Source organism: Acipenser ruthenus, chromosome 17 (assembly GCF_902713425.1).
Source record: "Acipenser ruthenus chromosome 17, fAciRut3.2 maternal haplotype, whole genome shotgun sequence".
Classification (NCBI taxonomy): domain Eukaryota; kingdom Metazoa; phylum Chordata; class Actinopteri; order Acipenseriformes; family Acipenseridae; genus Acipenser; species Acipenser ruthenus.
Window position 1 is genome coordinate 13,413,979 of NC_081205.1, and position 25,918 is coordinate 13,439,896.

General features: G+C 44.3%; 2 protein-coding genes across 2 annotated transcripts in view; one reads left to right on the plus strand and one right to left on the minus strand.

Annotated features, from left to right (window-relative positions):
- The window catches only part of acsf2 (acyl-CoA synthetase family member 2), a 95,735-nt gene that overhangs the window by 37,217 nt on the left and 32,600 nt on the right, over positions 1-25,918 (minus strand). The window lies entirely within an intron of this gene.
- On the plus strand, positions 7,434-25,082 carry chad (chondroadherin). Its single transcript, XM_034038862.3, has 4 exons — positions 7,434-8,289; positions 19,198-19,361; positions 20,137-20,282; positions 22,533-25,082. Exons 1-3 carry the CDS (start codon positions 7,510-7,512, stop codon positions 20,276-20,278), a joined length of 1,086 nt encoding a protein of 361 aa, XP_033894753.3. The 5' UTR covers positions 7,434-7,509; the 3' UTR covers positions 20,279-20,282; positions 22,533-25,082.

The window sequence follows — 25,918 nt, forward strand, 5'->3', positions numbered from 1 at the left end:
GACTTAGGACCCTGTATAGAGGCCCCTAGCCCCAGCCAGATTTCAATGGGGGAACAGTTACTTCCAGATCAGCAAATAGAATTGCGTAAGTTGATCGGGAAATTTGGGGATGTGTTTTCTGATGTGCCCGGCAGAACTAACCTTACCAAATATGCTGTTATTACTCCGCCAGGGGTCACTGTTCGGGAGAGGCCCTACCGGATCCCAGAAAGCCGGCGGAGTGGCGTCCAGAATGAGGTGAGGGCGATGCTTGAACTTGGGGTCATTGAGCCTTCCAGAAGCGAGTGGTGCAGTCCCATCGTTATAGTGGCCAAAAAGGACGGCACTAATCGCTTCTGTGTTGATTTTCGAAAGGTCAATGCTATCGCCAAGTTCGACGCCTACCCCATGCCTCGGATCGACGAACTCCTCGACCGACTGGGAACAGCCAGGTTCATCTCAACTCTGGACCTGACGAAGGGATATTGGCAGATCCCTTTGACCCGTGATTCATGTGAAAAAACGGCATTTTCAACTCCGGATGGGCTGTTCCATTTTAAAACCATGCCGTTTGGGCTACATGATGCGCCCGCCGCCTTTCAGAGACTGATGGACGAGGTGTTACATCCCCATCGTGAGTATGCAGCAGCGTATATTGACGATGTGGTTATATATAGCTCCACCTGGAGAGAGCATGTAATTCGACTTGAAGCCGTCCTTCAGTCTCTAAGGGCTGCCCGGCTGACAGCTAACCTGAGAAAATGTGCGTTTGCTAAATTAGAAACGCAGTATTTAGGATTTATCATGGGAAATGGACGGGTGAAACCTGTAGCCACCAAGGTCCATGCTTTGGTGGATGCAGCTGTCCCCAAGACCAAGTCCCAGGTGAGGTCACTATTGGGATTGGCTGGTTATTACCGCCGCTTTATCCCCGAGTATGCCACCGTGGTTGATCCCCTGGTGGACCTCACTAAGAAATGTGCGCCAAATTTAATCAAGTGGTCAGAAGAGTGTCAGGGGGCGTTTGAGACCATTAAACAAAAACTATGCCAGGCTCCTGCGCTGATAGCACCAGACTTTAGCAAGAGATTCCTCCTCCATACCGACGCGTCAGAAAGTTAACGGGGTGGAACACCCCATTCTCTACATCAGCAAAAAAATGCTTCCTCGGGAGCGCAACTACTCGGTTGTGGAGAAGGAGTGTTTAGCCATTAAATGTGCTACCCACTCCCTCAGGTATTACTTACTGGGACATTCATTTGATCTGGTCACGGACCACGCCCCACTCAGGTGGTTAAGCACTATGAAGGATAGCAATGCTCGAATAACTCGGTGGTATTTGGCATTGCAGCCTTATATGTATCATATGGTGCATCGTGCGGGGAAAGATCACCAAAACGCGGATTATTTTTCCCGGGAGGGGGGAGTAATGGGGATGGTAGGTTTGGCCGAGTGTTCCTTCGGCTCCACTCTGAGCGGTGGGATATGTGACAAAGAGAGAATGAATTCTTGTTTTAGATCTCCCTTCCGACCGGTGAGGGCTGTGGAGAGGAGGAACAGGCAGAGCCACGGTGCGCAACGTCATCAACCCAGACGGGGAGCGCTGTGGCGCATTGGTCAACGGCGATTGCCCACGCTGCCCAATGGGAGCGGGACGGAGCGTACAAAAGGGGGCGTGGCCCGGGGCTCTGTTCCTTCTGGCAAGGTACAGTGCGTGAGAGAGAGAGAGAGAGAGAGAGAGAGAGAGAAACCGAGCAGAGAAACAGAGGAAGGGATTTGGATAACAGGTTCTTTGCTATTTTGGATTTGTGTGCTAACCCTTCTGCACTTTGTATTTTTAGAGCACTAACGGGACGCTCCGGGAGTACGCCGCAGGAGCGACAACCCGGAAGTGCTGGGTTTATTACCCCCCCCCCCCGTGTTTTGGATCACAAGAGGAAGACGGATTGGTTTTTGTTGTTTGTTTATTTTTGGGACTGCAACCCCTTTTTCCCTTTGTTTAGTCGGGTTACACATCGCTGTGTATCCTGGCGTTATTATAATTATTAGTTTAACAGGTTACACATTGCTGTGTATCCTGGCATCATTATTGTTGGTTTTCTTTGTGTGGCAAAATAAAACCAAGGCGCTTAACGGCATAACGGACTGGAGTCTCTTGATTTACACCACATTACGCCTGTCCTAACATACCCACTCAGCTACCTGTCACAGGCCCACACTTGGGTATTGCACTTAGTTATAAACCTCAGAGATTGTCTTGCACCGTACTCACACTCAATGTGTGAGGAACACACAACTTTCATTCCAGGATCAACGAGCACAGCCTCACTGTGTGACCTGCATTGACATTACATTAGTCGTTAGCCATAACACAATCACAAAAAATAATAGCGTATTAATCACACAATTCGAGTCCCAGCTGCATGCATTATTTAACCACTGACACTTGATAGAGGTCGAGAAATACACAAAGGTTCTTCTATCTGTGTAACACAAAAATAACACTATGTAACACAATTTTTGTTCCTGGGTAGTAAGTGTTATTTCCTAATTGCTTATGCCTCAAAAGTATAGAAAATGGCTATTATTCCCCACAAACTTTGCTTTTGTGACCAGGACAGTGATATTTTGAAATGTACCTATTTCCAGTGAGAAAACGGGCGAATTTGTGTCTTTTCGTTCACATAGTCAGAAAAAAACAACATATGAATCCAAATTAACATGTATTTATACTAAAAGTAACACAAAAATGACTACAAAAGATTTAGAAGTGAGTAGTTTTTCGAGATTTACGATTATACTGTAAATCACTTTCACGAATCAGCCCCCAAATGTAGTCTCCCATCATGTTCTCGTTATACTGTCCTTGGTAGCGGCGTTCAAAAGTCCAGTATATCCTGGTGGAAGCGCTCGCCTTGCTCCTCCGAGTACGCTCCCATGTTCTCCTTGAATTTATCAAGATGAGCATCAAGGATATGGACTTTGAGGGACATCCTACAGCCCATTGTGCCGTAGTTCTTCACCAGAGTCTCAACCAACTCCACATAGTTTTCGGCCTTGTGATTGTCCAGGAAGCCCCGAACCACTGCGACAAAGCTGTTCCAAGCCGCTTTCTCCTTACTAGTGAGCTTCTTGGGGAATTCATTGCACTCCAGGATCTTCTTTATCTGTGGTCCGACGAAGACACCGGCTTTGACCTTTGCCTCAGACAGCTTAGGGAAGAAGTCTTGAAGGTACTTGAAGGCTGCCGACTCCTTATCTAGAGCTCTGACAAATTGTTTCATAAGGCCCAATTTGATGTGCAGTGGTGGCATCAGCACCTTCCGGGGGTCCCAGACGTACTCATCATACTTCAAGGCGTCCAGCAAGGTCCTGATGCTGTTGTAATCCTCTTTAAGGTGCACCGAGTGAGCCAGGGGAAGAGACGGGTACTTGTTACCATTATGGAGCAGCACGGCTTTGAGGCTCCTGGATGAGCTGTCAATGAAGGATAGTATAACGAGAACATGATGGGATACTACATTTGGGGGCTGATTCGTGAAAGTGATTTACAGTATAATCTAAATCTTTTGTAGTCATTTTTGTATTACTTTAGTATAAATACATGTTAATTTGGATTAATATGTTGTTTTTTTCTGACTATGTGAACGAAAAGACACAAATTCGCCCGTTTTCTCATTGGAAATAGGTCAATTTCAAAATATCACTGTTCTGGACACAAAAGCAAAGTTTGTGGGGAATAATAGCCATTTTCTATACTTTTGAGGCATAAGCAATTAGGAAATAACACTTACTACCCAGGAACCAAAAAAAAAAAAAAAATTTGTTACACGGTGTAATCAATGAGTGACCAGAGACATAACCACAAAGACAGAACCACAAAGACAGAACTACAAAGAGAGAATCACAGACAGAACCACAAAGAGAGAATCACAGACAGAACCCCAAAGACAGAACCACAAAGGCAGAACCACAAAGAGAGAACCCAAGTAGATGTTTGCGTGACCCGTACACATGGTCGTAATTAGCTACGAGGTTGTGTCCTCGGTTGGTTTTTTGCCGTGTCACACATAGATTTGCAGGTGGAATAGTAAATACCAGGCAGTCATATAAACACTGCCAGATTCAGCTTGAAACCTCAGTTTGACCTCGGTAGAATGTCAGCTCTGGTCACGACGCTGCCCGTGCACAATCAAAGTGTTTTCTCTTTATCGAAAATGTACGCAGATATTAAAAGCTGTGCCTTTTTCTACTTGAACTTCAGGAGTTAAGGCAAAAATACCAGCTTACACATTGCTTTAATCCGAAACACCCACTGAAACTCAGCTAGCTAGTATTTGAGACAGCTTTTCTTCTCAGAAGCGGAACATTCCGTTTAGGGAAGATAATTTGGCTTTGGAACCTACATGCAAAGGATATGATATAATCTGACAGCAGGGTAGTTAAAGATGTATATTTTATAAACAGGCACAGTATTTTACTAATGTATAACAAATAATGTTCAATGGCACTGCAGGCAGACCATGGTACTGCAATGATTATACAGCAGTTCTGTATCAAGGGGCAATGGTACCACACAGACAGCTACATTGTAGGAGGCTGCCATTGAGAGAATGGCACCATAGTTGTAACACAGTGGTAAATCAGTGGTATCACAATGGCATGAGCCAATGCACACTGCTGGCAATTACAGTGCCAGGCATACTGTACATACTCTGGGGCCTGCTAGTGGTCCTGCTAGGGTTTCATCAGGATAATACTGTTGAAAATTGTCTTTACACTGGCTCCCTGAGCAGTATAGAATTGATTTTAAGATTTTGCTATTGATTTACAAGGCCCTGAATGGATTAGCACCTAGTTATTTGCAGGAGTTACTGACCCCGTATCTTCCAAACTGCACTCTGAGATCTCATAATGCGGAGCTGTTGGTTATTCCTAGGGTCAACAAAAGCAACAAGGGAGGAAGGGCTTTTTCTTGAAGAGCTCCTACATAATGGAATGCTCTGCCTTCGTTTGTCAGGGACGTTGGGACCGTTACAGTTTTCAAGTCAAGACTGAAAATGCACTTTTATAAAATGGATTTCTTATCTTAGTGGATTTTAATGTGACTTTAAAATGTATTATTATTATTTGCATACTGTTATTTAATTATGTTATTTCAATTGTCTGACTGTGGCAGTTGTATGTGTGACATACTATACAAATGTATTGTGGTTTGTTCTTTTTTTCTGCTATGTACTGTACAGTGCTTTGCGATACTTTTGTATAAAAGCGCTATATAAATGCTAAAAAAAATATAAACTTCTAAAGACCTTGGCAAAAGGGCAGCTAGACGGTATCCCCAATATTTCACAATATCTCAGACTACAGAAAAAAAGACTGAACTTGCAACATGTGCTCATCGGCAGTACTGCAGGTTTATTGTATCATCTTAGTCGCAAGCAGATTTTTCTTTTTATTCAACGTATTTAATTTCAAACCGTATGAGAAAATTAACAGCTATATTGTACTTTTTCTTTAGCTAACTAAAATAACATAGCGCTCAGTAAGTTACCTTTGTTAGTCTGAAACTAGAAAGCCTATGGTTTACCAAAAAAAGGATCTGTTAAATCCATTGTCCTAGGCCGTAGTGTGCCTGGTAATTTACAGTAATAGATACACTTGATGTATTTTTCATTTTTTTCTTTTAGACATGGCATTTGGCTGAAGGAAACGTAAACTGGCAGTACACATCAAAAGAAAATGTCAGATTTCATCACTAAAAGTGATTACTTGTAATTGTCTTTCAATACAATTTCATATCTAGAAAACAGGTGTGATTAATCGATTTTTTCGATCAATAGAAAATGTCAAGATTAAAACCCCTAGATAATGCACCAGAATCTGGATTATAGTTAATAAAAAGAAATGTCATTATTTATTCCGATTCAGTTCTGCAGGAATCTGGTCCATTACATTCTGGAGTGTAGAACATATGTAAAAAAAGACAGGAGAAACTATTCCCTGTGTTCTGCAAAGTTTTAAATCCCAGCCCTTAGGATATTGGAATATCGGGGAAACAAAAGAGTAATAACAGATTAACAAACAAAGAAAACTCCAATTATTTCAGTACGGCTGCCAGCATCACGGTTATTTCAGTGCAGCTGCCAGCATCACAGTTATTTCAGAATGGCTGCCAGCATCACGGTTATTTCAGTACAGCTGCCAGCATCACGGTTATTTCAGTGCAGCTTCCAGCATCACGGTTATTTCAGTACAGCTGCCAGCATCACGGTTATTTCAGTACGGCTTCCAGCATCACGGTTATTTCAGTACAGTTGCCAGCATCACGGTTATTTCAGTACGGCTTCCAGCATCACGGTTATTTCAGTACGGCTGCCAGTATCACGGTTATTTCAGTACGGCTGCCAGCATCACGGTTACTTCAGTACGGCTGCCAGCATCACGGTTATTTCAGTACAGTTGCCAGCATCACGGTTATTTCAGTACGGCTTCCAGCATCACGGTTATTTCAGTACGGCTGCCAGCATCATGGTTATTTCAGTACAGTTGCCAGCATCACGGTTATATCAGTACAGTTGCCAGCATCACGGTTATTTCAGTACGGCTGCCAGCATCATAGCTATTTCTTACTAGTTTTGTTAAATTACCATAAATCTTTTTCCCTTTCAGTTGTCTGCACAGAATCTTATTATCTTGGAACGATCTAGAAATAGTGTTTGTGAGACTATTTTGGCTATTGGTACAATGTGTTGGAAACTGAAATACTTGTTCTGTGTCCTCCTCCCTCTCTCTCTTGTTCTGTGTCCTCCTCCCTCTCTCTTGTTCTGTGTCCTCCTCCCTCTCTCTCTTCTTCTGTGTCCTCCTCCCTCTCTCTCTTCTTCTGTGTCCTCCTCCCTCTCTCTCTTCTTCTGTGTCCTCCTCCCTCTCTCTCTTCTTGTGTCCTCCTCCCTCTCTCTTCTTCTGTGTCCTCCTCCCTCTCTCTTCTTCTGTGTCCTCCTCCCTCTCTCTCTTCTTCTGTGTCCTCCTCCCTCTCTCTCTTCTTGTGTCCTCCTCCCTCTCTCTTCTTCTGTGTCCTCCTCCCTCTCTCTCTTCTTCTGTGTCCTCCTCCCTCTTCTCTTGTTTTTCTTCTACAGTCTATTGCATTTTGCTTTGCTGCATTGCATCGTATTCAGTTTGTTTGCATTTATTTATTTTCTTAAATGATGATGTTTCTTTTTAAATAAAATGTTACAAACTATAAAGAAGTAAAGATGATGAGAGAAATGCAACTCAGATGCACAATGAAAATCCACACCAGGGAGGTTTCCCTTATAAAAACAATCACAGAGGTTAGTCTTTAGCAGCATGGAAACTGTTAACACTCAGAGAGCAGGCACAACCCTTCGGTTCCACGTAACATGTTGGCTCTGCTTTTAGGTGTTTTCATAACGTTATAAGTAGTGCTGTGTTCTGTCAAGCCAAAGCACATTCCTTCCTCTCTCTCCTATTTGCTCAGCCACAGACCAGACAGAGCAACCAGCACCAGACATGCAGAGAATGAGCTTCCTAGTTGCCTCTTTGCTAGCCCTGGTGGCCAGCGTCTCTCCTGCTCCGAGTCAGTGCCCCAGCCCCTGCCACTGCCATGGTGACCTGCAGCATGTTATCTGTGATAATGTGGGGCTCAAGAAGATCCCAGAAACATCCGACGCCACACGCCTCCTCAACCTGCAGAGGAACCAGCTGCCTGTGATCCCCAGCGGTGCCTTCAGCAGCTCGCCGGGGCTCATCTCCCTGCATCTGCAGAATTGCCACATCAAGGAGATCTCGGGCAAGGCCTTCAAAGGGCTCAAGAAGCTCATCTACCTCTACATATCCAACAACGAGATCAGCATCATCAAGCCAGGAGCCTTCGAGGACCTGACCGAGCTCACCTACCTCTACCTGGACAGCAACCGCATCAGTGACCTGCCCCGCGGCATCCTGGCCCCCATGATCAACCTCTTCACCCTGCAGCTGAACGACAACAAGATCCGCGAGCTTCGGGCTGGCTCCTTCAGCGGCGCCAAGGACCTGCGCTGGCTCCACATTAGCGGCAACGACATGACCTCCATCCAGCCCTCTGCCCTGGAGGACGTGGAGAACCTGGCCATCCTGCACCTGGAGCAGAACCGGCTGTCTTCCTTCCCCAGCGCCGCCCTGAGCAAGCTGCGCGTGTTGGAGGAGCTGAAGCTGTCTAAGAACCCCATGAAGAGCATCCCAGACAACGCCTTCCAGTCCTTCGGGAGATACATGGAGAAGCTCTACCTGGACAGCATGGGCCTGGAGCGGGTAAGCACGTCTGCTTTTTACAGGGGGTGGGGTATAGTCCAACACAGTGGTACTGGTACTCGCTTGTGGCTCTTTCAAGCAATGTCAGTCCAGGATTTTTTTTTCCAAGCATGTCCATAATTACTGAATTGAGCCATACACAGGTGTATTCCAGCCAGGTCTTGACCAGATCCAGGGAGTGTTGGAACAATGTCCTGCACTGGCATGGGCTGAACTAAAAGTACCACAAATGCTCTAATCTTTGGCAAATAGCTGATTATCTATATAACAAAGTGGTTATGCGTTTGCCAAAATGTTGTGCTAAATACCTAAGCCTTTTGTTAAAAGACCACAGATGTAATCACAACTGATGTAGTTAAAGTATACCTTCCATACACCAATTTCCATAGTTTTGTATATTAAAGTTCCATCTCTAAAGAAGCTGCAACCTTTTTTCAGCATTGTTACTACATCTTGCCAGCTTCTTGTTACAGTAATAACAAAGGTAAATAGATATTTTTTTTGTTTAAATATTTGTTTTCGTTCTCTAAGTACCACCTAATAAAAAATGCAAAAGTACCACCTCTAACACATCAGCATTTACTCTACTGTAGGAACAGTATAGAGCAGAGCAATGTTATTAGCCCAGCTTTTTATTAAGTGAGGTTGAGGAAGAAGCCTTACAAGGGAAAATACAATCCAAGCTAAAAATTGAGGTATAGATAGGGGGATTGAAAACAACAGCACACTACAGGCTGCTCTCTCCAGAGTTTCACTTCAGCCTCCTTTCATCTGGAGTATACTGTGCATGTGTCCTTGAATGCGTAAAACCAAACAGCAATAAAATAGCCTAGATGCATGCTTTAAAAAAAACATCTGTACTGCTTTTGTGGATCACATCTGGCTCTAGAAGGTCTATATGTTGTTAATTATTTATGTTTGGTTGTTTTATCAGAATCTTTCAGCACAGTGGTTGCTGCGGTAAAATGTTTCTCCACAGCAGAAGTGGCAAACTGACTGCCAAATTACACTATGTACTGGAGAGAGATTAATTTATCGATCTGATTACTGTTTTCTAAATTGTGCCTATGGGACCAATTACTGTGTTATCAATATATTGTATTTCTTCATAATCATGATTTCCCTTCAAGAAAATGCAATCTTGAAAAGAAGTGCCAAGTTGTTGTTTGTTAAAGCAGCCCCTGACTGCTCCACACTGTCTGCAGCACCCTAGCAGATAGTACTGAATCTGGAATCCTGGCTAGGTAGAATCATGTTCCTGTCTGCATGCAACTCAGTGCTGATCAAAGTGACAGAGATCACTCTGTGGGCAGGACCCCTTTAATACAGGTTCCATTAGTAGCCCCTAGACCAGGCTGGGTGGGCTTTCTCCCTGTAGCGAATGAATGACCAGTGTAGTCCCTGCAGTGGCTAACTGGTCGGTTCTAACCAAGCTAAAGGGCATCATCCAGTAAGTGGTGAAGACAGTCCTACTTTGCGGTCATTTGCGAATAAGCCAGACATTGGTTGTGGGTGGAGGCACACAGAATTTGCGTGCATTTGCATGACATTCATGGCTATATGCTGTTGCAACAGCAGCTGCTCAAGCCTGAAAACACAACACCGTCACAAAAGGTAAATGTTGCATTGCAGCTTGTGGGACATGGTCCAGAACTCCATTAGTGAAGCTGAATTGCAGAATTGTATAACCCAATGTAGAGGCAGTGATTGAGGATGGAAGTCCAGTATCTGGTTCAGAGACCAATGCGCTACCTGTCTGTCTGAGGTGGTATAAGAGCAGGACGCAGTTTGTGGAGGAGACAGGCAGGACTCAGTCAGTAACTCATCAGAGTCTAACACACAGACCTCAGGGATGTCAGTCCCTCAACACATTTAGAAAAAGCACAGTCCCCTTAAGATTCATAAAGGCCAACTGAAAAAAGGCTTTCCAGACCAAATCATGTATTTTTAGGCATGCTTACTGGCCGCCATCCAAGCGTGTCCAAGCTGAGTGTTATTTTCAGATGCAGTTTATTTTCTCAATAGAATCCCCTGTAAACAGGCCACAGAGGGCTCCGGGTGGATAAATATAAGCACAGTGTACTAGGCTGCATGAGAAGAGGTAGTTTTAAGTTGCCATCAGCCTGCTGAATAGACAATCAGGTCCTTTGCAAGGCTGCTGGCAGGACAGTCTGAGAGGAGACAGAGAGAGAAACAGCCGGGAATCTGGAGAGCCCATCTCCCAATCCATCACATGATCAAGCAATCCCTCTCACTGAGCCCTCGTTCTCATGCAGTGGAATTTTCCATCTTCTCTCTCCTTGGTCTTGCATAAAACGTTTTTATTTCTCTTTTTCGTTTTATAAGAAGGGAATCACACATCTTGCAAAGATCCAATCTCTTGGCACTACCCCGAGAGGTTTCGCATTTTAACGTTAAAAATGTTTGACGGCCAGTGCCAGGGGGATGATCTGCTCTCATAAAGAACAACGAGCAAAGTCTTAACCCTTTATAAACAGGATGCACGGTGGGATTTGCATTACCTGGTAACTTTCATCGATACTGTGTTCTTCAGAGCAAATGTATTTTTTGGAGATCTTGTCTTATAAATAGGCTTGTTCTTTTTAAATGTTTATTTCAGTAGCTCAAAAAATGAATCGCTCACCTTTTAGATGCATTTGACTGGGTTCTTATTTGGAACGAGGGATGCAATTCGGCTCATCGGTTCAGTTTTTTATCAACTCTTTCAGCTGCTTCTGACATCCAGACGGTTTTCAGTAACACCAAAATCAAAGTTTAAAACCGAAAAACCGAACTGCCTTTGTGCAGCCAAGGGAACGGGACATAGCATTATTTTTTTTTTACTGTGACAAATAAACCAAGCACAGTTTTACTGCATCACTAAGACCAATGAATGATGCAATTAGAAACCCTTTTCAGTCAGTTTATTTACATTGTTAGGTGACATCATTTATTCAACGTTTTAAATCTCTGCCATTTGCAAGTGACTTCTGAAATGATAGTGATTTACAGTTTAGTTGTTTTATAAGCAAGGTTATAAAAAAAAATACAAAAGCTACTACAAAGTAAACAATGCAGCCCTTTGCAATAATTCAATAAATAAACAATGCAGCCCTTTGAAAAGTACAGCAAGGTTTGTTTATTCTTTATACTTTTATTATTTTCATGTTTTATTATTTTCTGTCCCTTAGCACTAGAAGCCCCGCGGTCATTTTGGTGGTTTTTGCTTTTAAAATGTAATTTTCTCCAGTCCTGTAACACATATGGGGCTGTGCGTTCGTGTACCTTTCTGTCCGTATGTATTAAATATTCTCACAAAGCATGAAACACGGGAGTGCAGAAATAAAAGAGATATATTACATTATACCTAAAAGCCCTGGGAGCAGTCACATTGATGGCCACACAGAAAACAATTGTATTTTCATTATATAGAACGGTATTCTACTTTATTATTTTTATTTACCAGTACTTTCAGTACTTTCTGCCTGAGTGAATGGCTGACAGTCTATTGTTTTTCGATCAGCCTTTTGAAGGCTGGCGCCTGCTTGCCAGCTGCGCTGCTTTGGTCAGTCAATTAGCATCGTGACTAGTGAAAAGAAATACCAGAGACCGTGGAGTTTTACAACGCAACAAAATATGAAATTGATGTTTGGATCAGATGGCACAGAAGTATTCAGTGAAAGCTGGCTCCTGACGGTGGCCTGTTCAGGTGTTTTACAATGTATTGGACCTAGCAGCCATCAACTCCTAGGTATATTTTACAATTAGCACAGGAACTAAAGAAGCATTTGGAACAGAGAGAAACTGCCAAGCGTGTACCCACAGCTGAAGCTGGCAACCCCACTGAGAGCCGCAAGAGATGGCAAGGTTGGCAAGTGCAATAAAAATAAAACTTCTAACAGCTGTGCCCTGTGCAGAAAGGCGGCGTGGAGAAGCGCATTATCTGTGTTGATTGTGAACAGCCTTAGACTCAAGGTAAAGGAATACCATTTTGTCGAAAAAAAGAAAAATAAATTAGAGACTTTGTTTTATAACTTCTTGTGCTGTGCGCTTCTGTAAAACATTTTCTTCTAAGTTTATTTATCTACGTTGTTCAGTTGCTTTGCGCATCTGATAATAAACCGATTGCTGTTGAAAAGTAAAAAATGTATTGCTATCGTTTCAGTTTTATAAATATGTATGTTGTAAACCGATGTCTGTTCAGATGTTTATTTACTTACATTTTCTTGTTTTGATTTGTAAAATAAATGTTTGTGTGTGTGTGTGTATAATATATATATATATATATATATATATATATATATATATATATATATATATATATGCTTATGTAACATACTGAATAAAAAAAAAATTCAAAAACTATTACATCTGACTGTTTCTCCTTTCACTATACTATTTATAGTGTTTTGAATACAGTCGTCAGAAAGACTGCTGCGGGGCTTCTAGGTAAGAGTATATCTCCGGTCCTTCTAGTGTTAGCAGTAATAAAATATGCAATTCATGTTACACTAGCCTTAAGTAGCATCTATCATGGGTACCTGCCAAGAACAAAAAGCCTGTTATACTCCAAAATGTATTAAATTAGCAGAGCTGCAAATTAGTGCCAGAGGTCTCCTATAGTATTGCTGTGGTCTACCTCAGCACCAGGCTTGAGCAAAGATGAAGTAAAATCTCTTAAACCTAATTCATTCATACGGCAAGATTTATTTCGCAAGAATGAAAACATGAAAAAAAAACATGTTGGTTACAAGAATTAGTTGAAAGACAAATATGGGGCTTAACTTTAGCGTGCTGCAAGATGTACAGAACGAAGTTCCAGAACGTTACAAAAGCACTCAGGTGGATTACCATGCACTGAGGAATATGTTGAACTCCTATAGGCTGCCAATATACTGGACCCACAGTAACAAACAATAACACAACATTCTACTGGCGAGATTGCGGGATTTGAGCTCAGTTTGTAGACTACCATCAGAAATGCTGAATCTATATGTACATGCTGAATCTAATTTCTCACCCTAAAAGAAAACTTCATGTAAACCCAAATTTCCCGAAAGGTACGACCAAAATAGCAAGACAAAAATATGAGACTTATTTTTGCATGTAAACCAAGCCACTGTTACCTGAATCGAACTCTTCCTACCAGCATCTTCTACCATAACATTACTTTCCATCTGCATCATTAAACCCTTCTGTAAATAACATCACTTTCCATCATTTCTATTTACTTATTTATTGCTTTTATATAGCGCGTTTTATACAAAATATCACAAAGCACTGTACAGTACTGTGGCAATGTGCCCCGCCCGTGTGCATGTGTGTGTTAAGTGTTGTATGTTGCGTGTGTGTATTTAAAAATGTAGATTTGTATTTAGGCACGAGGAGGGCACAAATAATAATTAATAATTAATTAGTAATTGAATCCCAGCACAACAGTATATATAGACACATTTTCATTCACTCGGGGTTGGGTGTTCGAGAGTGGAGAACGGGGGAGAGAGAGAGAGAGAGAGAGAGAGAGAGAGAGAGAGAGAGAGAAGGAGAAGGAGAGAAAGAAAAAGAAAAAGAAAAATGTGAAGTGTCTGTTCTCACCGTGTTTGTTTGTCTCCGTGCACCGTTTGTTAAGTGTTAGTTCGTTTTGTTCGTCTATTTATTTTGGCCTCAAGTGCTGTGTCCTGTTTTGTGTTTAAAACCTTTTATTTTCTGTTTAATTATTAAATGCTGAGCGCGATCACGCGCTCAGCCTCATCAAAACCCCAAGTCTCTGTCGTTTTATTTCCTGGATCTGGTCTGACGCCACCCACTCCGGCCGTCTTTGTGACACGTGGTGTCATCGTGGGATAACAGCGCCTCCAAGCGTCAGACCAGGAGAGGGGGTTTTGTGTTTAAAAAAAAAAAAAAAAAAAAAAAACACAGGACTGTTCGCCAAAAAAAAAAAAAAAGGAAGGCTGGAGAGACGGCTGCCGGGACCTGGAGGACCTCCTCGGGGACCTCGAAGACCAAGGCTGGTGCATGGCCTGTGGGGTCTACGGACACACAGTGGCGATCTGCCCCTTCCAAGGTGAGGAGGAGGAGAAACCGTCCCAGGAGAGGAAGGTAGGGAGGAGGAGTAAGAAGAGAAGGGGAAAGGAAAGCTGCAACAGCAACCATATCACCAGCCGGAGGAACAGCAGCCCGGGTGTAACTGCTGCTCTGAGCCTGGGCATTCCAGCACCAACTGCCCCTGGTACCCCCTCGGACAGCTACCCCAACTATGCCCCATCTGCAGAGGTGAGCACTTCGTGGCCCGCTGCCCTGTCCATCAGGAGAGGGAGGAGCAGGGGTCACCTCAGTCTCCACCACCAGCAGGGGGAGGTAGACTGCTGCTCCCACCGCCCCAACCACAACTGCAACAGCGGCCAGAGGAGCCAGAGAACCTGTTCCCCTGGTGCACCTGGTGCGGAAAGGTGGATCACCGCTGGAGGGACTGCTCCGAGGTGCCACCGAGCTGGTGCGGGCGATGTGAGGAAGGGGGACACGACTGGTCGGGATGCCCCTATGCCAGCTCGCCAGTACCTGAGTGGGAGGAGCCTGAGTGTCCACAGCCCAAGCGGGAGGAGCCTGAGCGTCCACAGCCCAAGCGGGAGGATCCAGAGCATCCTACGCCTGAGTGGGAGGAGCCCGAACGTCCTACGCTGAGTGGGGGGAGCCCGAACGTCCACAGCCAAAAAGGGAAGAGTCGGTGCGTCCAGAGCCCAAAAGGGAGGAGTCGGTGCGTCCACAGCCTAAAAGGGAGCTGTCGGTGCGTCCACAGCCCAAAAGGGAGGAGTCGGTGCGTCCACAGCCCAAAGAGAGGGAAGTTGGGGCTTCCACAGCCCTAGGACCCAAGCTGCCAGCAGAGGGAGAATGCCTGCTGTCCCCATCTCCACCAGCAGAGGGAAAATGCCTGCTGTCCCCATCTCCACCAGCAGAGGAAGAATGCCTGCTGGTTTCCCCTTCAGAGGCAGAGCCGCACCAGTCCCCTGCAAGAAAGACAGAGCTGCACCAGTCCCCTGCAAGAAAGGCAGAGCCACACCAGTCCCCTGCAAGAGAGGCAGAGCCACACCAGTCCCCTTCAAAAAGGGGAGACTACACGCTGCTCCCACCTCCGTCGCCAGGAGACTACACGCTGCTCCCACCTCCATCGCCAGGAGACTACACGCTGCTCCCACCTTCACCGGCAGGAGCAGAGCAGCCGGAGCTGCCTCTGCCTCCGCCACCTTCACCGGCAGGAGCAGAGCAGCAGGAGCTCCCTCTACCTCCGCCACCTCCACTGCCAGGAGCAGAGCAGCAGGAGCTGCTTCTGCCTCCATCACCATCAGGGGGAGAGGAGCAGGAGCTGCCTCTCCCTTCACCAGAAGGACCAGGACTAGATGCTGGCGGTCCTCAGCAGCCCTTGCATAGGCTGCTGAGGGAAGCACGGGGAAGAACCGCCCGGCCGCAGAGGCCGAGAAGAGGGCCAACACCCGCACCCCAGCTTGTCCTGACTCCCTGTCTTGCTTCGCCCAAGGATGCCTGCCTCGCTTCGCCCAAGGATGCCTGCCACACTTCAACCAAGGATGCTTGCCACACTTCGCCCAAGGATGCCTGTCTGGCATCGCCTGGGGTTGACAGCCGCTCCGCATCGCCTGGGGTTGCCAGTCGCTCCGCATCGCCTGGGGTTGCCAGCCGCTCCGCATCGCCTGGGGTTGCCTGTTGCTCCGCATCGCAGCAGGAAGTACTGTGGCCGGAACCCCACCAAGGGGAGCTGCCGGCCACGAAGAAGGTGGGGGAGGTCAGGAGACCTGCTCCCACTGCAGCAGTTTTGCTGCCGGAGATCGTGGGGGAGGTCCGGAGACCTGCTCCCACTGCAGCTTCTTCGCTGCCGGAAGTACTGTGATCGGAGCCCCACCAAAGGGAGCTACCGGCTACAAAGACAGGGGGAGAGGTCAGGAGACCACTTTCCCCAGCAGCAGTTTCGCTGCAGGAGTGGACCAGCATGCTGTCAGCCGTGCCACTACCGGCAGGGGTGCTGACAGCATTGCCAGCCATGGGCCCACTGAAGCCTCGCATCCCAGCCCGAGACTGTCCTGGACTGCTGGGTTTTTAAGGGGGGAGGTGGCCGTTGAGGCCATGTGTACTGCGTACAAGGGGGGGTATATGTGGCAATGTGCCCCGCCCCTGTGTGCATGTGTGTGTTAAGTGTTGTATGTTGCGTGTGTTAATGTTGGTGTATAGAGATTGGTACACGGGATATAAACGGGTCTGTGTTTCACGTGTATTTAAAAATGTAGATTTGTATTTAGGCACGAGGAGGGCACAAATCACTTCATGTGCTGGTTAAATGTAATATGTGAGCACGGGGTTGCATGTAATGAATTCACGTGCTGGGATTCAAGTGAATAATTAATTAGTAATTGAATCCCAGCACAACAGTATATATAGACACATTTTCATTCACTCGGGGTTGGGTGTTTGAGAGTGGAGAACAGGAGAGAGAGAGAAAGAAGGAGAAAGAGAAAGAAAAAGAAAAACGTAAAGTGTTTGTTCTCACCGTGTTTGTTTGTCTCCGTGCACCGTTTGTTAAGTGTTAGTTCGTTTTGTTCATCTATTTATTTTGGCCTCAAGTGCCGTGTCCTGTTTTGTGTTTAAAACCTTTTATTTTCTGTTCTGTTTAATTATTAAATGCTGAGCGCGATCATGCGCTCAACCTCATCAAAACCCCAAGTCTCTGTCATTTTATTTCCTGGATCTGGTCTGACGCCACCCACTCCGGCCGTCTTTGTGACAAGTACATAGCAGAAAAAAAGAACAAACCACAATACATTTGTATAGTATGTCACACATACAACTGCCACAGTCAGACCATTTAAATAACATATTTAAATAACAGTATACACATTTAGTCTTGACTTGAAAACTGTAACGGTCCCAGCTTCCCTGACAAAAGAAGGCAGCGCACTCCTTATTTTAGGAGCTCTACAATAAAAAGCCCTACCTCCCGTGTTACTTTTGTTAACCCTAGGAATAACCAGCAGCCCAGCATCCTGTGATCTCAGAGTGCAGTGTGGAAGACACAGGGTCAGTAACTCCTGCAAATAACTAGGTGCTAATCCATTCAGGGCCTTGTAAATTAACAGCAAAATCTTAAAATCAATTCTATACTGCACAGGGCGCCAGTGTAAAGAGGCCAAAACAGGGGAAATATGTTCACTCTTCCTGGTTTTAGTCAGAATTCTAGCGGCGGTATTCTGAACAAGCTGCAAGCGGGATACCACACGTTTTGGGACACCAGAAAAAAGTGCATTACAATAATCAATTCTAGATGAAACAAAGGCATGCATTAGTCTCTCAGCACCAGATACGGAAATAAATGGTCTAAGTTTAGCTGTATTTCTCAAATGGTAAAAAAGATATTCCCTAATATGAGTCTGAAATGAGAGATCAGGATCTTAATTTCTAGTTTAAGTTTTGCAAGGGCTGAGTTTATGTAATCCCACATTTCCTTTTAATTGGTTCTGTGAGCCCACTAGCATAACCTCTGTTTTATCTGAATTCAAAATTCTGTGACATCCAATGCTTGATGTCTAAGGCAAGTAGCTGATAACACTCAGGCAGAAGAAATTCCTGGCTTTAGGGAGAAATATAGCTGGGTATGATCAGCATAGCAATGGAAGTTCACTCCGTGTCTGTGGATAATGTCACCTAACGGTAGCATATATAATGAAAACAGCAAGGGACCTAGAATGGAGCCCTCTGGAACACCACAGACAACTTCCAATAATGCCGATTTTACCTCCCCAATAGAGACGAACTGAAACCTATCAGAAAGATAAGATTTGAACCAGGATAGGACAAGGCCAGACAGTCCTACTGTGCTTTTAAGATGAAGATTCATTAAACCCTTCTGTAAATAACATGACTTTCCATCATTAAACCCTTCCATAAATAAAAATAAAGCCATTCTCATCTTGTTCCAATAAGCTGGGGTATCCATTGGTTCACAAAACAGGAGTTTTCAAGCGTCACAATTTTGTATAGTTCCCTTTTAACAATGTTTCCATGATAATATCAAATTAAAGCTAACAGTTTTTTTCTTAAGCTGGTGGCTTAGAAAAGTAACGCTACTGATCTATCAGAGTGCGTTTGAGAACAAGATTTCTGACAAACAAGACTGATTTCAAAGCGTGCCAGTGGCTGATGGAAACATAGATGGACCTTGGAGAGATCAAAGGGCTTGTACCTAACAAAATCATTTCACAAATCTTACCTGCTCGGCACTACTTTTAGCTACATAGGTCTGGAATGTGCATTTTCATTTGAAAACAGGACAGCCCAGTACTACTTGAGGTCAAAGAAATATCTATGTTTCTATGTCTTATTCTCAGGTTATGTGCACTTCCTGGCCAAAAGCATGCCAGTCAATAGTGGAAGCAACTGATTGGTTCAGGACAGGAAAGGAGCCAGTGAAGGGGGGACAATTTCACTCTCCAGGTGACATGACCCAGGAAGTGCAAGGCACTCTAAAACAGTTTCTTTGACCTCGTGTAGTATCAGATATCATGTTATTTAAATGAATATTCGTGTTTGGTAGAACAGGTGTTTCCATTAAAACTGCGCATTTGAGACGGATGTAAATGGCATGAAATGTTATGGAACAAGATGCATTTTGTTAGCTGCAATCACTTTAATTCAATATAGTGTTTTAAATACGGGTAACTTCCTTTAATTTTGCTTTTGGAAAAGGTCTGCCGGTTAGCAAGCTGTGCCCATAATGTCTGCCTGCCCTGCACTGTGCCTGCCTGCCTGCCCTGCACTGTGCCTGCCTGCCTGCCTGCCTGCAGACAGTACCAGGGTCCTGGGGAGCAGTGCAGACAGGCCCCTCCCTATCATCATGTTCCTGCTCAGTTTTCAGACGGCGCGTTTAATGGAGTCACAGCCCTCAAGTCCCTGCATTTGGAGAACAACAAGCTCAACACCCTTCCCAGCAGCCTCTCCTTCACCACCATCCAGAACATGACGATCGCCAACAATCCCTGGATGTGCAGCTGCCCCCTCGCCCCACTGCGCAAGTAAGTGACTGCAGGCAGTGCCAGAAACACACTGAGCAATACTGCCTGCAACCCTCCAGCACTTACGGTAGTTCCACGAGCCAAGTTATCAGCGATAACTGCTATACAGCAAGGATAATTTATGTGTTTTCAGGGCATTGGTGCAGTAAAAGTAAATCAGTCAAAAGCACCATTTCACTTTTAATCTGTAGTTCACAACACTCTTAGGTGAACTGTAGAAAAGTCAATACCAAATAAATTGCTGAAATAAATAATTCTTGTAACTTTTTTCCCTCATCCACAAAAGCAAAACTTTTGATACAAAATATTTTTCCTATAATTAGTTGTTTGAGAAATTTCTAGAAATTTTGACTACAACTGTATATAAACTACAGCCTCAACCCGTCCAGCTCCGGTAAAGCAGAGAAAAAACATATATAAACTACAGCCACAACCCGTCCAGCTCAGGTAAAGCTCTACCTACAGCAGAAAAGTTGTGCATTGAAATTTGGACACTATCAACCTTGATATGCCTCAAATCATATTAAATCTGTAATCACTAGGTTACGAACAGTACCAGAGACAATGCACAAAGTTAACTACTGTATTTTGTTTTTAAATCAATGAAACTTATTCACCTCAACTATTTACCACAAACTATGATGCCACTCTCAATTTTACAGTCTGCGTTGTAGTAACAACGTCAAAAGCCAATTATTAAAACTGCCCTATTACAACCAAATTGCAACTTGCATCCCCACAGTGTTAGAATGACAAGGCTGTTCTGTGCTTGCAGGTGGATGGACTCTAGCCGGCTCCGCCCAGAGGGTGCCTGTGCCGCCCCTTCTCAGTACCGAGGCCAGCAGATCAGGGACAGCGCTGCCTTCAACGGCTGCAGACAGAAGACAAAGAGGGCCAAAAAAGGGACGCGCTTTTAAAGAGGTACAGGGTGGGCCTCTCTCAGGGGGCTACTGCAATGCACTTCATATTACATTAGCATTCAGTTACAGTTACTGCCAATTCATTTTGTAACACAGTACATTTCCGTACACATTTATTTAAAAGCATGCACATTCTTATTACACCTTGCGCACCAAGTCTATATTGCACAAAAGTAATGAGATGAAAATTATTCTAAAATAATTTTGACTCAAAATCAGACTGTTGCAGAGTGAGAGCTCCGCCTGTAAATATTGTGGTGGTGTGTGTGTTTGGCGGTGGGGTTAATTCCAGAGGTACAGTGTTTGTGATCCACTTTTAAACAATAAATGTCTGTGTTTTGTTTTACCAGGAAACAGCTTAGCTGTCTGGTATAGCTTAGACCTGCAACAGTTTTGTTAGCACTCCTGGAAGGAGTTAGGTTTTTGGTTTTGTTATTTTGGAGTTTAAAATAAGCATGCAGGCCTGTCCTGTTGAAAACCTACCTGTGCTTGTGTGTGCTGTTGCTTTTACACAAAAGACAAGTGAAGACGGTCCTGCATGTGGCAAGCTCCCCCTAGTTTGTAAAAGGAACAGAACTCCACACAAGCACAGGTTGGTTTTCAACAGGGCAGGCCTGCATGTTTAGGAGCAGCCACATTCTCATGTGTTTTTGTCAGGAACAGAAATTAACCCCATCCCTGCCAACCACTACCAAACACACAATATTTACAGGCAGAGCTCTCGCTCTGCCACACAGACCAGCAATATATATAGTAGGGAGACACCTGCCCTTTATACAACAGTAGCGTTGTTTAAAGCAGCCTTCTTGTGTGCAATCAGTTTACATGCAGCACACACACGACTCATTATGGATGGTACAGGGCAACCGTGTGGAGTAGTGGTTAGGGCTCTGGACTCCTGCCTGGAAGGTCGTGGGTTCAACCCCAGGTGGGGTCACTGCTGTTGTACACTGTCTTGAGCAAGTAAAAACCCAACTGTATAAATCGCTAATTGTATGTAAAAAATGTCATATCTTGTAACAATTATAAGTCACTCTGGATAAGGGCGTCTGCTTAGAAATAATACAGAAATATGTCTGATTTAATGGCCTTAAACTCGCCGAGTAGCAGGAAGGAGCATATTGTTCTGATGAGTTTCTTGCGAGCCTATCACTGTTGCAAACACTTTATTCCTTTCTATAAATGTGCCTTTGTACTCGCTTCGAAACTGTCTTTTCTTCCTCCTCCCTTTTAATGTGATCCAGCTGCTGCTAAGTCCTGCGAAATGAATCAAGATGCTGCTGTGTCCTAGTGATGCTTTTCTCATTCGCTGGCTCTCAGATCTACGTTTCTGGCTTGAGGACCTGCACAGGCTGTCTGCTCTGAATAGCACCTTGGCTCTGCTGTTCGAGTGTGGATTCTTCTGGTTAACTCCCTTCATTTTCTTCCAAAAGCTTAATAATTACCAGACAGCACAGAAGCACGGAGTTAAGTGCAATGCAAAAAGGGTGCATTTTGTTTTATTTTGAATACATGCACTGCCAGGTTACTAAGACCATGAAGATCATTACGCAAGGTTCTGCAAAAACCCATTCACAGCACACCTCCCTAAACCCACTGGTGCAGATTATAAATCCAGGTTGTTACTCATATTACCTTTTATCCATTTGTAATGACTATTTAATCTAATTGCACAAGTAGCAGCCCATTAGTACCACTGCATGCACAGTGAATTGTATTGTAATCTACAGTGCCATGAAAAAGTAATTTTCCCCTTGTCTGATTTTCTGTATTTTTGCACATTTTTCACATTGTATTTGGTCAGATTTTTTATGGGTTGTAGTAGTATATAGAGGGAGTCTGAGAGAAAAATGACACCAAAGTTTGGTGCTTCTTTTCATTTGTTTGGTGTGCAAGGTAATCAAACATGCAATCTTCAGATGTGAAAAAGTTATTGCCCCCCCTAGTTAACTCAACCCAATTAAAGGGATAATTAGGGCCAGCTGTTTGAGTAATTTGGTTAACAACCAGGCCTGATTTAGGCCAGCCCTGCCCAATATAAATCTGACTAACTTTGGCCCTTACCATCAGAGTGAAGTTGTCAGCATACATGACTCTTGGGAAAAATTCCCCACATTTGCCCCACTGACCCAGGAGTATCCAAAGGGGTGGTGCAGAGGCCTCTAGTCCTTTTCCACCCTGGCCCTCCACCTCCTTTCTCCCCCCGCTGCAGGCTGTTTGATTTGGCTTTTCTCCTTGTGTTTTTTCACAGGAGACAGTGAAAAAGTCTGTCCAGGTGACCGGCTATTTGTGTGAAGAAAGAAGCCATGCCAACTGCTACTCTCAACTCAGCATCTCTCTAACCCCTCTTTCCCTCCCCTCTCTCCACAACCCTCGCTCTTTCCCTCTCGCCCCCACCACAATGCCAAAGAATTTCTGACCCCATTGCCAGTCTCCACAAATTCCTCATCCCCACGACAGCCCCACGCTTGCCAGACCCACTCGCTGTTTACTCTAGGACATGACTTACAGCCTAATAAATAAGAACTCCATGGATTAGCAAACTGGGTGCGAGGGTGAGAGACGGGAGAGGTTTTATTGAGGGGATGCTCTTCGTTTTCCATTGGGAAATCCTTTTTGTGCATTTTGTCAGAGGTTTTCTCAGATATTCTTCACCTCTTCAAGGGTATGATATTTTCACACAAACATAGATTAGCGGATCAACTGGGGAAGGATTATAGCAGGACTGGAACAATCTCTAACAGCGTTTTCACACTAGGATTTAATAATTCAGGGCCAGATTACCTACTGGATATCAGGGAGCAAGTTCATGTAACTTATCCCAAGTTAACCCAGTTGCTGTGTAAGCATTAACTTGGTCGATAGAGAGGGTATGCAAGAAGGTATTGTGTGTGAAAACGGTGTTAGAGTCCAGACATCAGAATTACTCATCCTGTAAGTGCAAGTGAGTGCCAGTAGAACCGTCACGGCCAACCCCTTTTCATTGCTGTACAGCCAGTAGAACCTTCACGGCCAACCCCTTTTCATTGCTGTACAGCCAGTAGAACCTTCACGGCCAATCCCTTTTCATTGCTGTACAGCCAGTAGAACCTTCACGGCCAACCCCTTTTCATTGCTGTGCAGCCAGTAGAACCTTCACGGCCAACCCCTTTTCACTGTTGTACAGCCAGTAGAACCTTCACGGCCAACCCCCTTTTCATTGCTGTACAGCCAGTAGGCAGAAGCACCTCAATACTTCAGAACAAGCATCCTTCAGAACTCTGGCAGTATATATGATGTAGCTTCCAACGAGTGTGAAGTTGCAACGGATTATGTGGGTGGTAATAAAGCCATTATTAGGGGTTTTGAGGTATCATTTATTGCCTATAAAAAGTTGACCTATTTGAAGAGGCGCAATATCGAGTGAGCAGGAGGTCAGACAAAACGACTACAAGGTACAGATTCCAGCCCCAGGGATTTGGGGCTTTCAGACAGAATTGGGGTGGGTGTGTAGGCACAATGAAGTGTGGGGTGGGGGTCAGGGGTTAGAGTTTGGGACCAATCCTGACTGGCAATCCCGTCAGTAACTCTGTAGGCACGTCTCCATTTACAACGTGAACCAAACTTCGGAAGATTAGGTTAGGGCGGGTCACATAGCGGTGAACCAAAGCCGCTGGGCATTTTAATGTCAGGACGAATATATTTGAAATCAACCCTCTGTACAACCAGCAGCCAGTATAGGTGAACTGATATCGGAAATATACTCAGGTGGCAGAAGAGTAATGTTTAGCAGGGAGTTTCAATAGCCAGCCAGGAAACAATGAGTTTCAACAGCCAGCCAGGAAACAATGAGTGTTGCAGGCTAACTCACTCACCTCTCGAGGCCTGGCTTCAAAGCTCGTTCAGTGCCGCTGACTATCGAAGGGGAGACTACCTTCAGCTGGGCTTTGCAATGCAACCAACAGGGCTGAAGTACAGGGCCTGCATTTACCTTAATGGTAATTAGAGATTCAAACTGATGCTTGAGACTCACTCACACCGCAGTCTGATTCAAATTGGCCTCCCTCCACCAGTTTAGCCACAAAAAAAAAAAATCGGTAAGAAATGACAGTGTGTTCCAGCGGCCAGAAAAATAAAAACATGTTGTAAAGAAACGATTGTACATTTTGCTATAACTATTTGAACCATTTAAAGACATTTTTAGAAAAGTGGAATGAATGTCCAATTTAATTTTATGAAATCCAAGCCCATTTAGTTGTGTTCCTGGCTTCTCTAGATTAAAATCCCCCCAACCTCCCCATCACTGCGGTAAAGTCAATACAAAGTGTAGTAACCCATTGGGAAAGCATGGTAATGCAGACAAAAACCAGTGAAAAAACAGTCAAGCATGGGGTAGGCATGGTGGAGTGTATCTTTACTGTGCCAATGCATAGCAGGGTAAACTTTTCAAAGGGCACAGCACATGGGAAAGACCTGTTTCTGTGCAGTCTCTGCTGTGCTTGGCTCTCCTCCAGCAGGTGTAGGGTTGCTGCTCCATGCTGATGTGGATTATGTGAGGATGGGGCTGTAGGTTGTGCAGGTCACTTTACTATACAGCTCTGAGAGGGCTGTGAAATCCATTCATTCTGTGTTTCTGTTTAATACCATTTAATAATGCAGCAGGTGCCCCCAGTACATCAGTCTTTATATAACTCTCTCTGCTAAGATTCTGTTCATTCTCATTCTAATCTTTACATTTGGTTCTAGTAATAAATACCTTTTTGTTGCATTTTATTTTAATAAAGTTTGTATGCTTTAATAATAAAAGTGTGTTGCACTTGTATTGTTTTCGTGCCTTTCTGCTGCCACACAAGCACCATGATCTGGACAAAAAATTAGAAACACCGGCCATATGGAGTACATAGGACGATCCTGGTCTGGAGTTCCTTCTCTTGAGTGCCTACTTTAAGCAGTTTAGTCGAGAGACATCCCATTTACACAGAAGTGTGTGCTAAAGTACTTACTGCATGTGTTCCTCATTGTTCTGTCCAACCCTGTAAAACACATCATTTATATCCCTCTGTTTGTAAAGGGTTGCCACCAGAGGAGGTTTCTCAGGGGAGGCTTTTTAAAATATGTATGTGTGTGCGTGTGTTAACAGTGCAAAAATAGAGATTGCAAGCAATATATCGCCCTTTGCAGGTGCAATTCTAATGGTGGCGCTTCCTCCATGGGCTTTGCCTATCTCGGTTTCTTCCCATTGAAATTACATAAGACACGTGGTACTTCAAAAGCGTTCTCTTATTGGATTAAGCGCAGTAATTTTTTTAGTACAGGGAGACAGCGCCATCGATCCTGTATTGCACATGTGCGAGAAAGCGAGCATTGAGAGAGAGTGCGAGAGAGCGCGGAACAGTGAGAGAACGAGAGATACAGACAGAGTAAGCTAGATGCAATTGGAATTTTGAACTAGACAATTTTAATTATCGCAGTTACACCAATTAGGAAACATTAATATATTTTGAGGAAGCCTTAATAAGTAGGGAGGTAGGAGAGGAGCTCCTTGTTTTTTTAATCAACAACTTAACTATTATAAATTTAAAATGGTCATTTTTACTATTAGATTCTTAATAAAGCCAACTTTTGTTTGTATAAGTCAGTTAGTTTTCAATGTTGTCA

Bases quoted from the DNA above. Each gene is read 5' to 3' on its own strand.
- chad (XM_034038862.3), top strand. From the start codon at position 7,510: ATGCAGAGAATGAGCTTCCTAGTTGCCTCTTTGCTAGCCCTGGTGGCC. The intron at 8,290-19,197 runs GTAAGCACGTCT...GTTCCTGCTCAG, and splicing joins ACAGCATGGGCCTGGAGCGG to TTTTCAGACGGCGCGTTTAA. The intron at 19,362-20,136 runs GTAAGTGACTGC...CTGTGCTTGCAG, and splicing joins CCCCTCGCCCCACTGCGCAA to GTGGATGGACTCTAGCCGGC.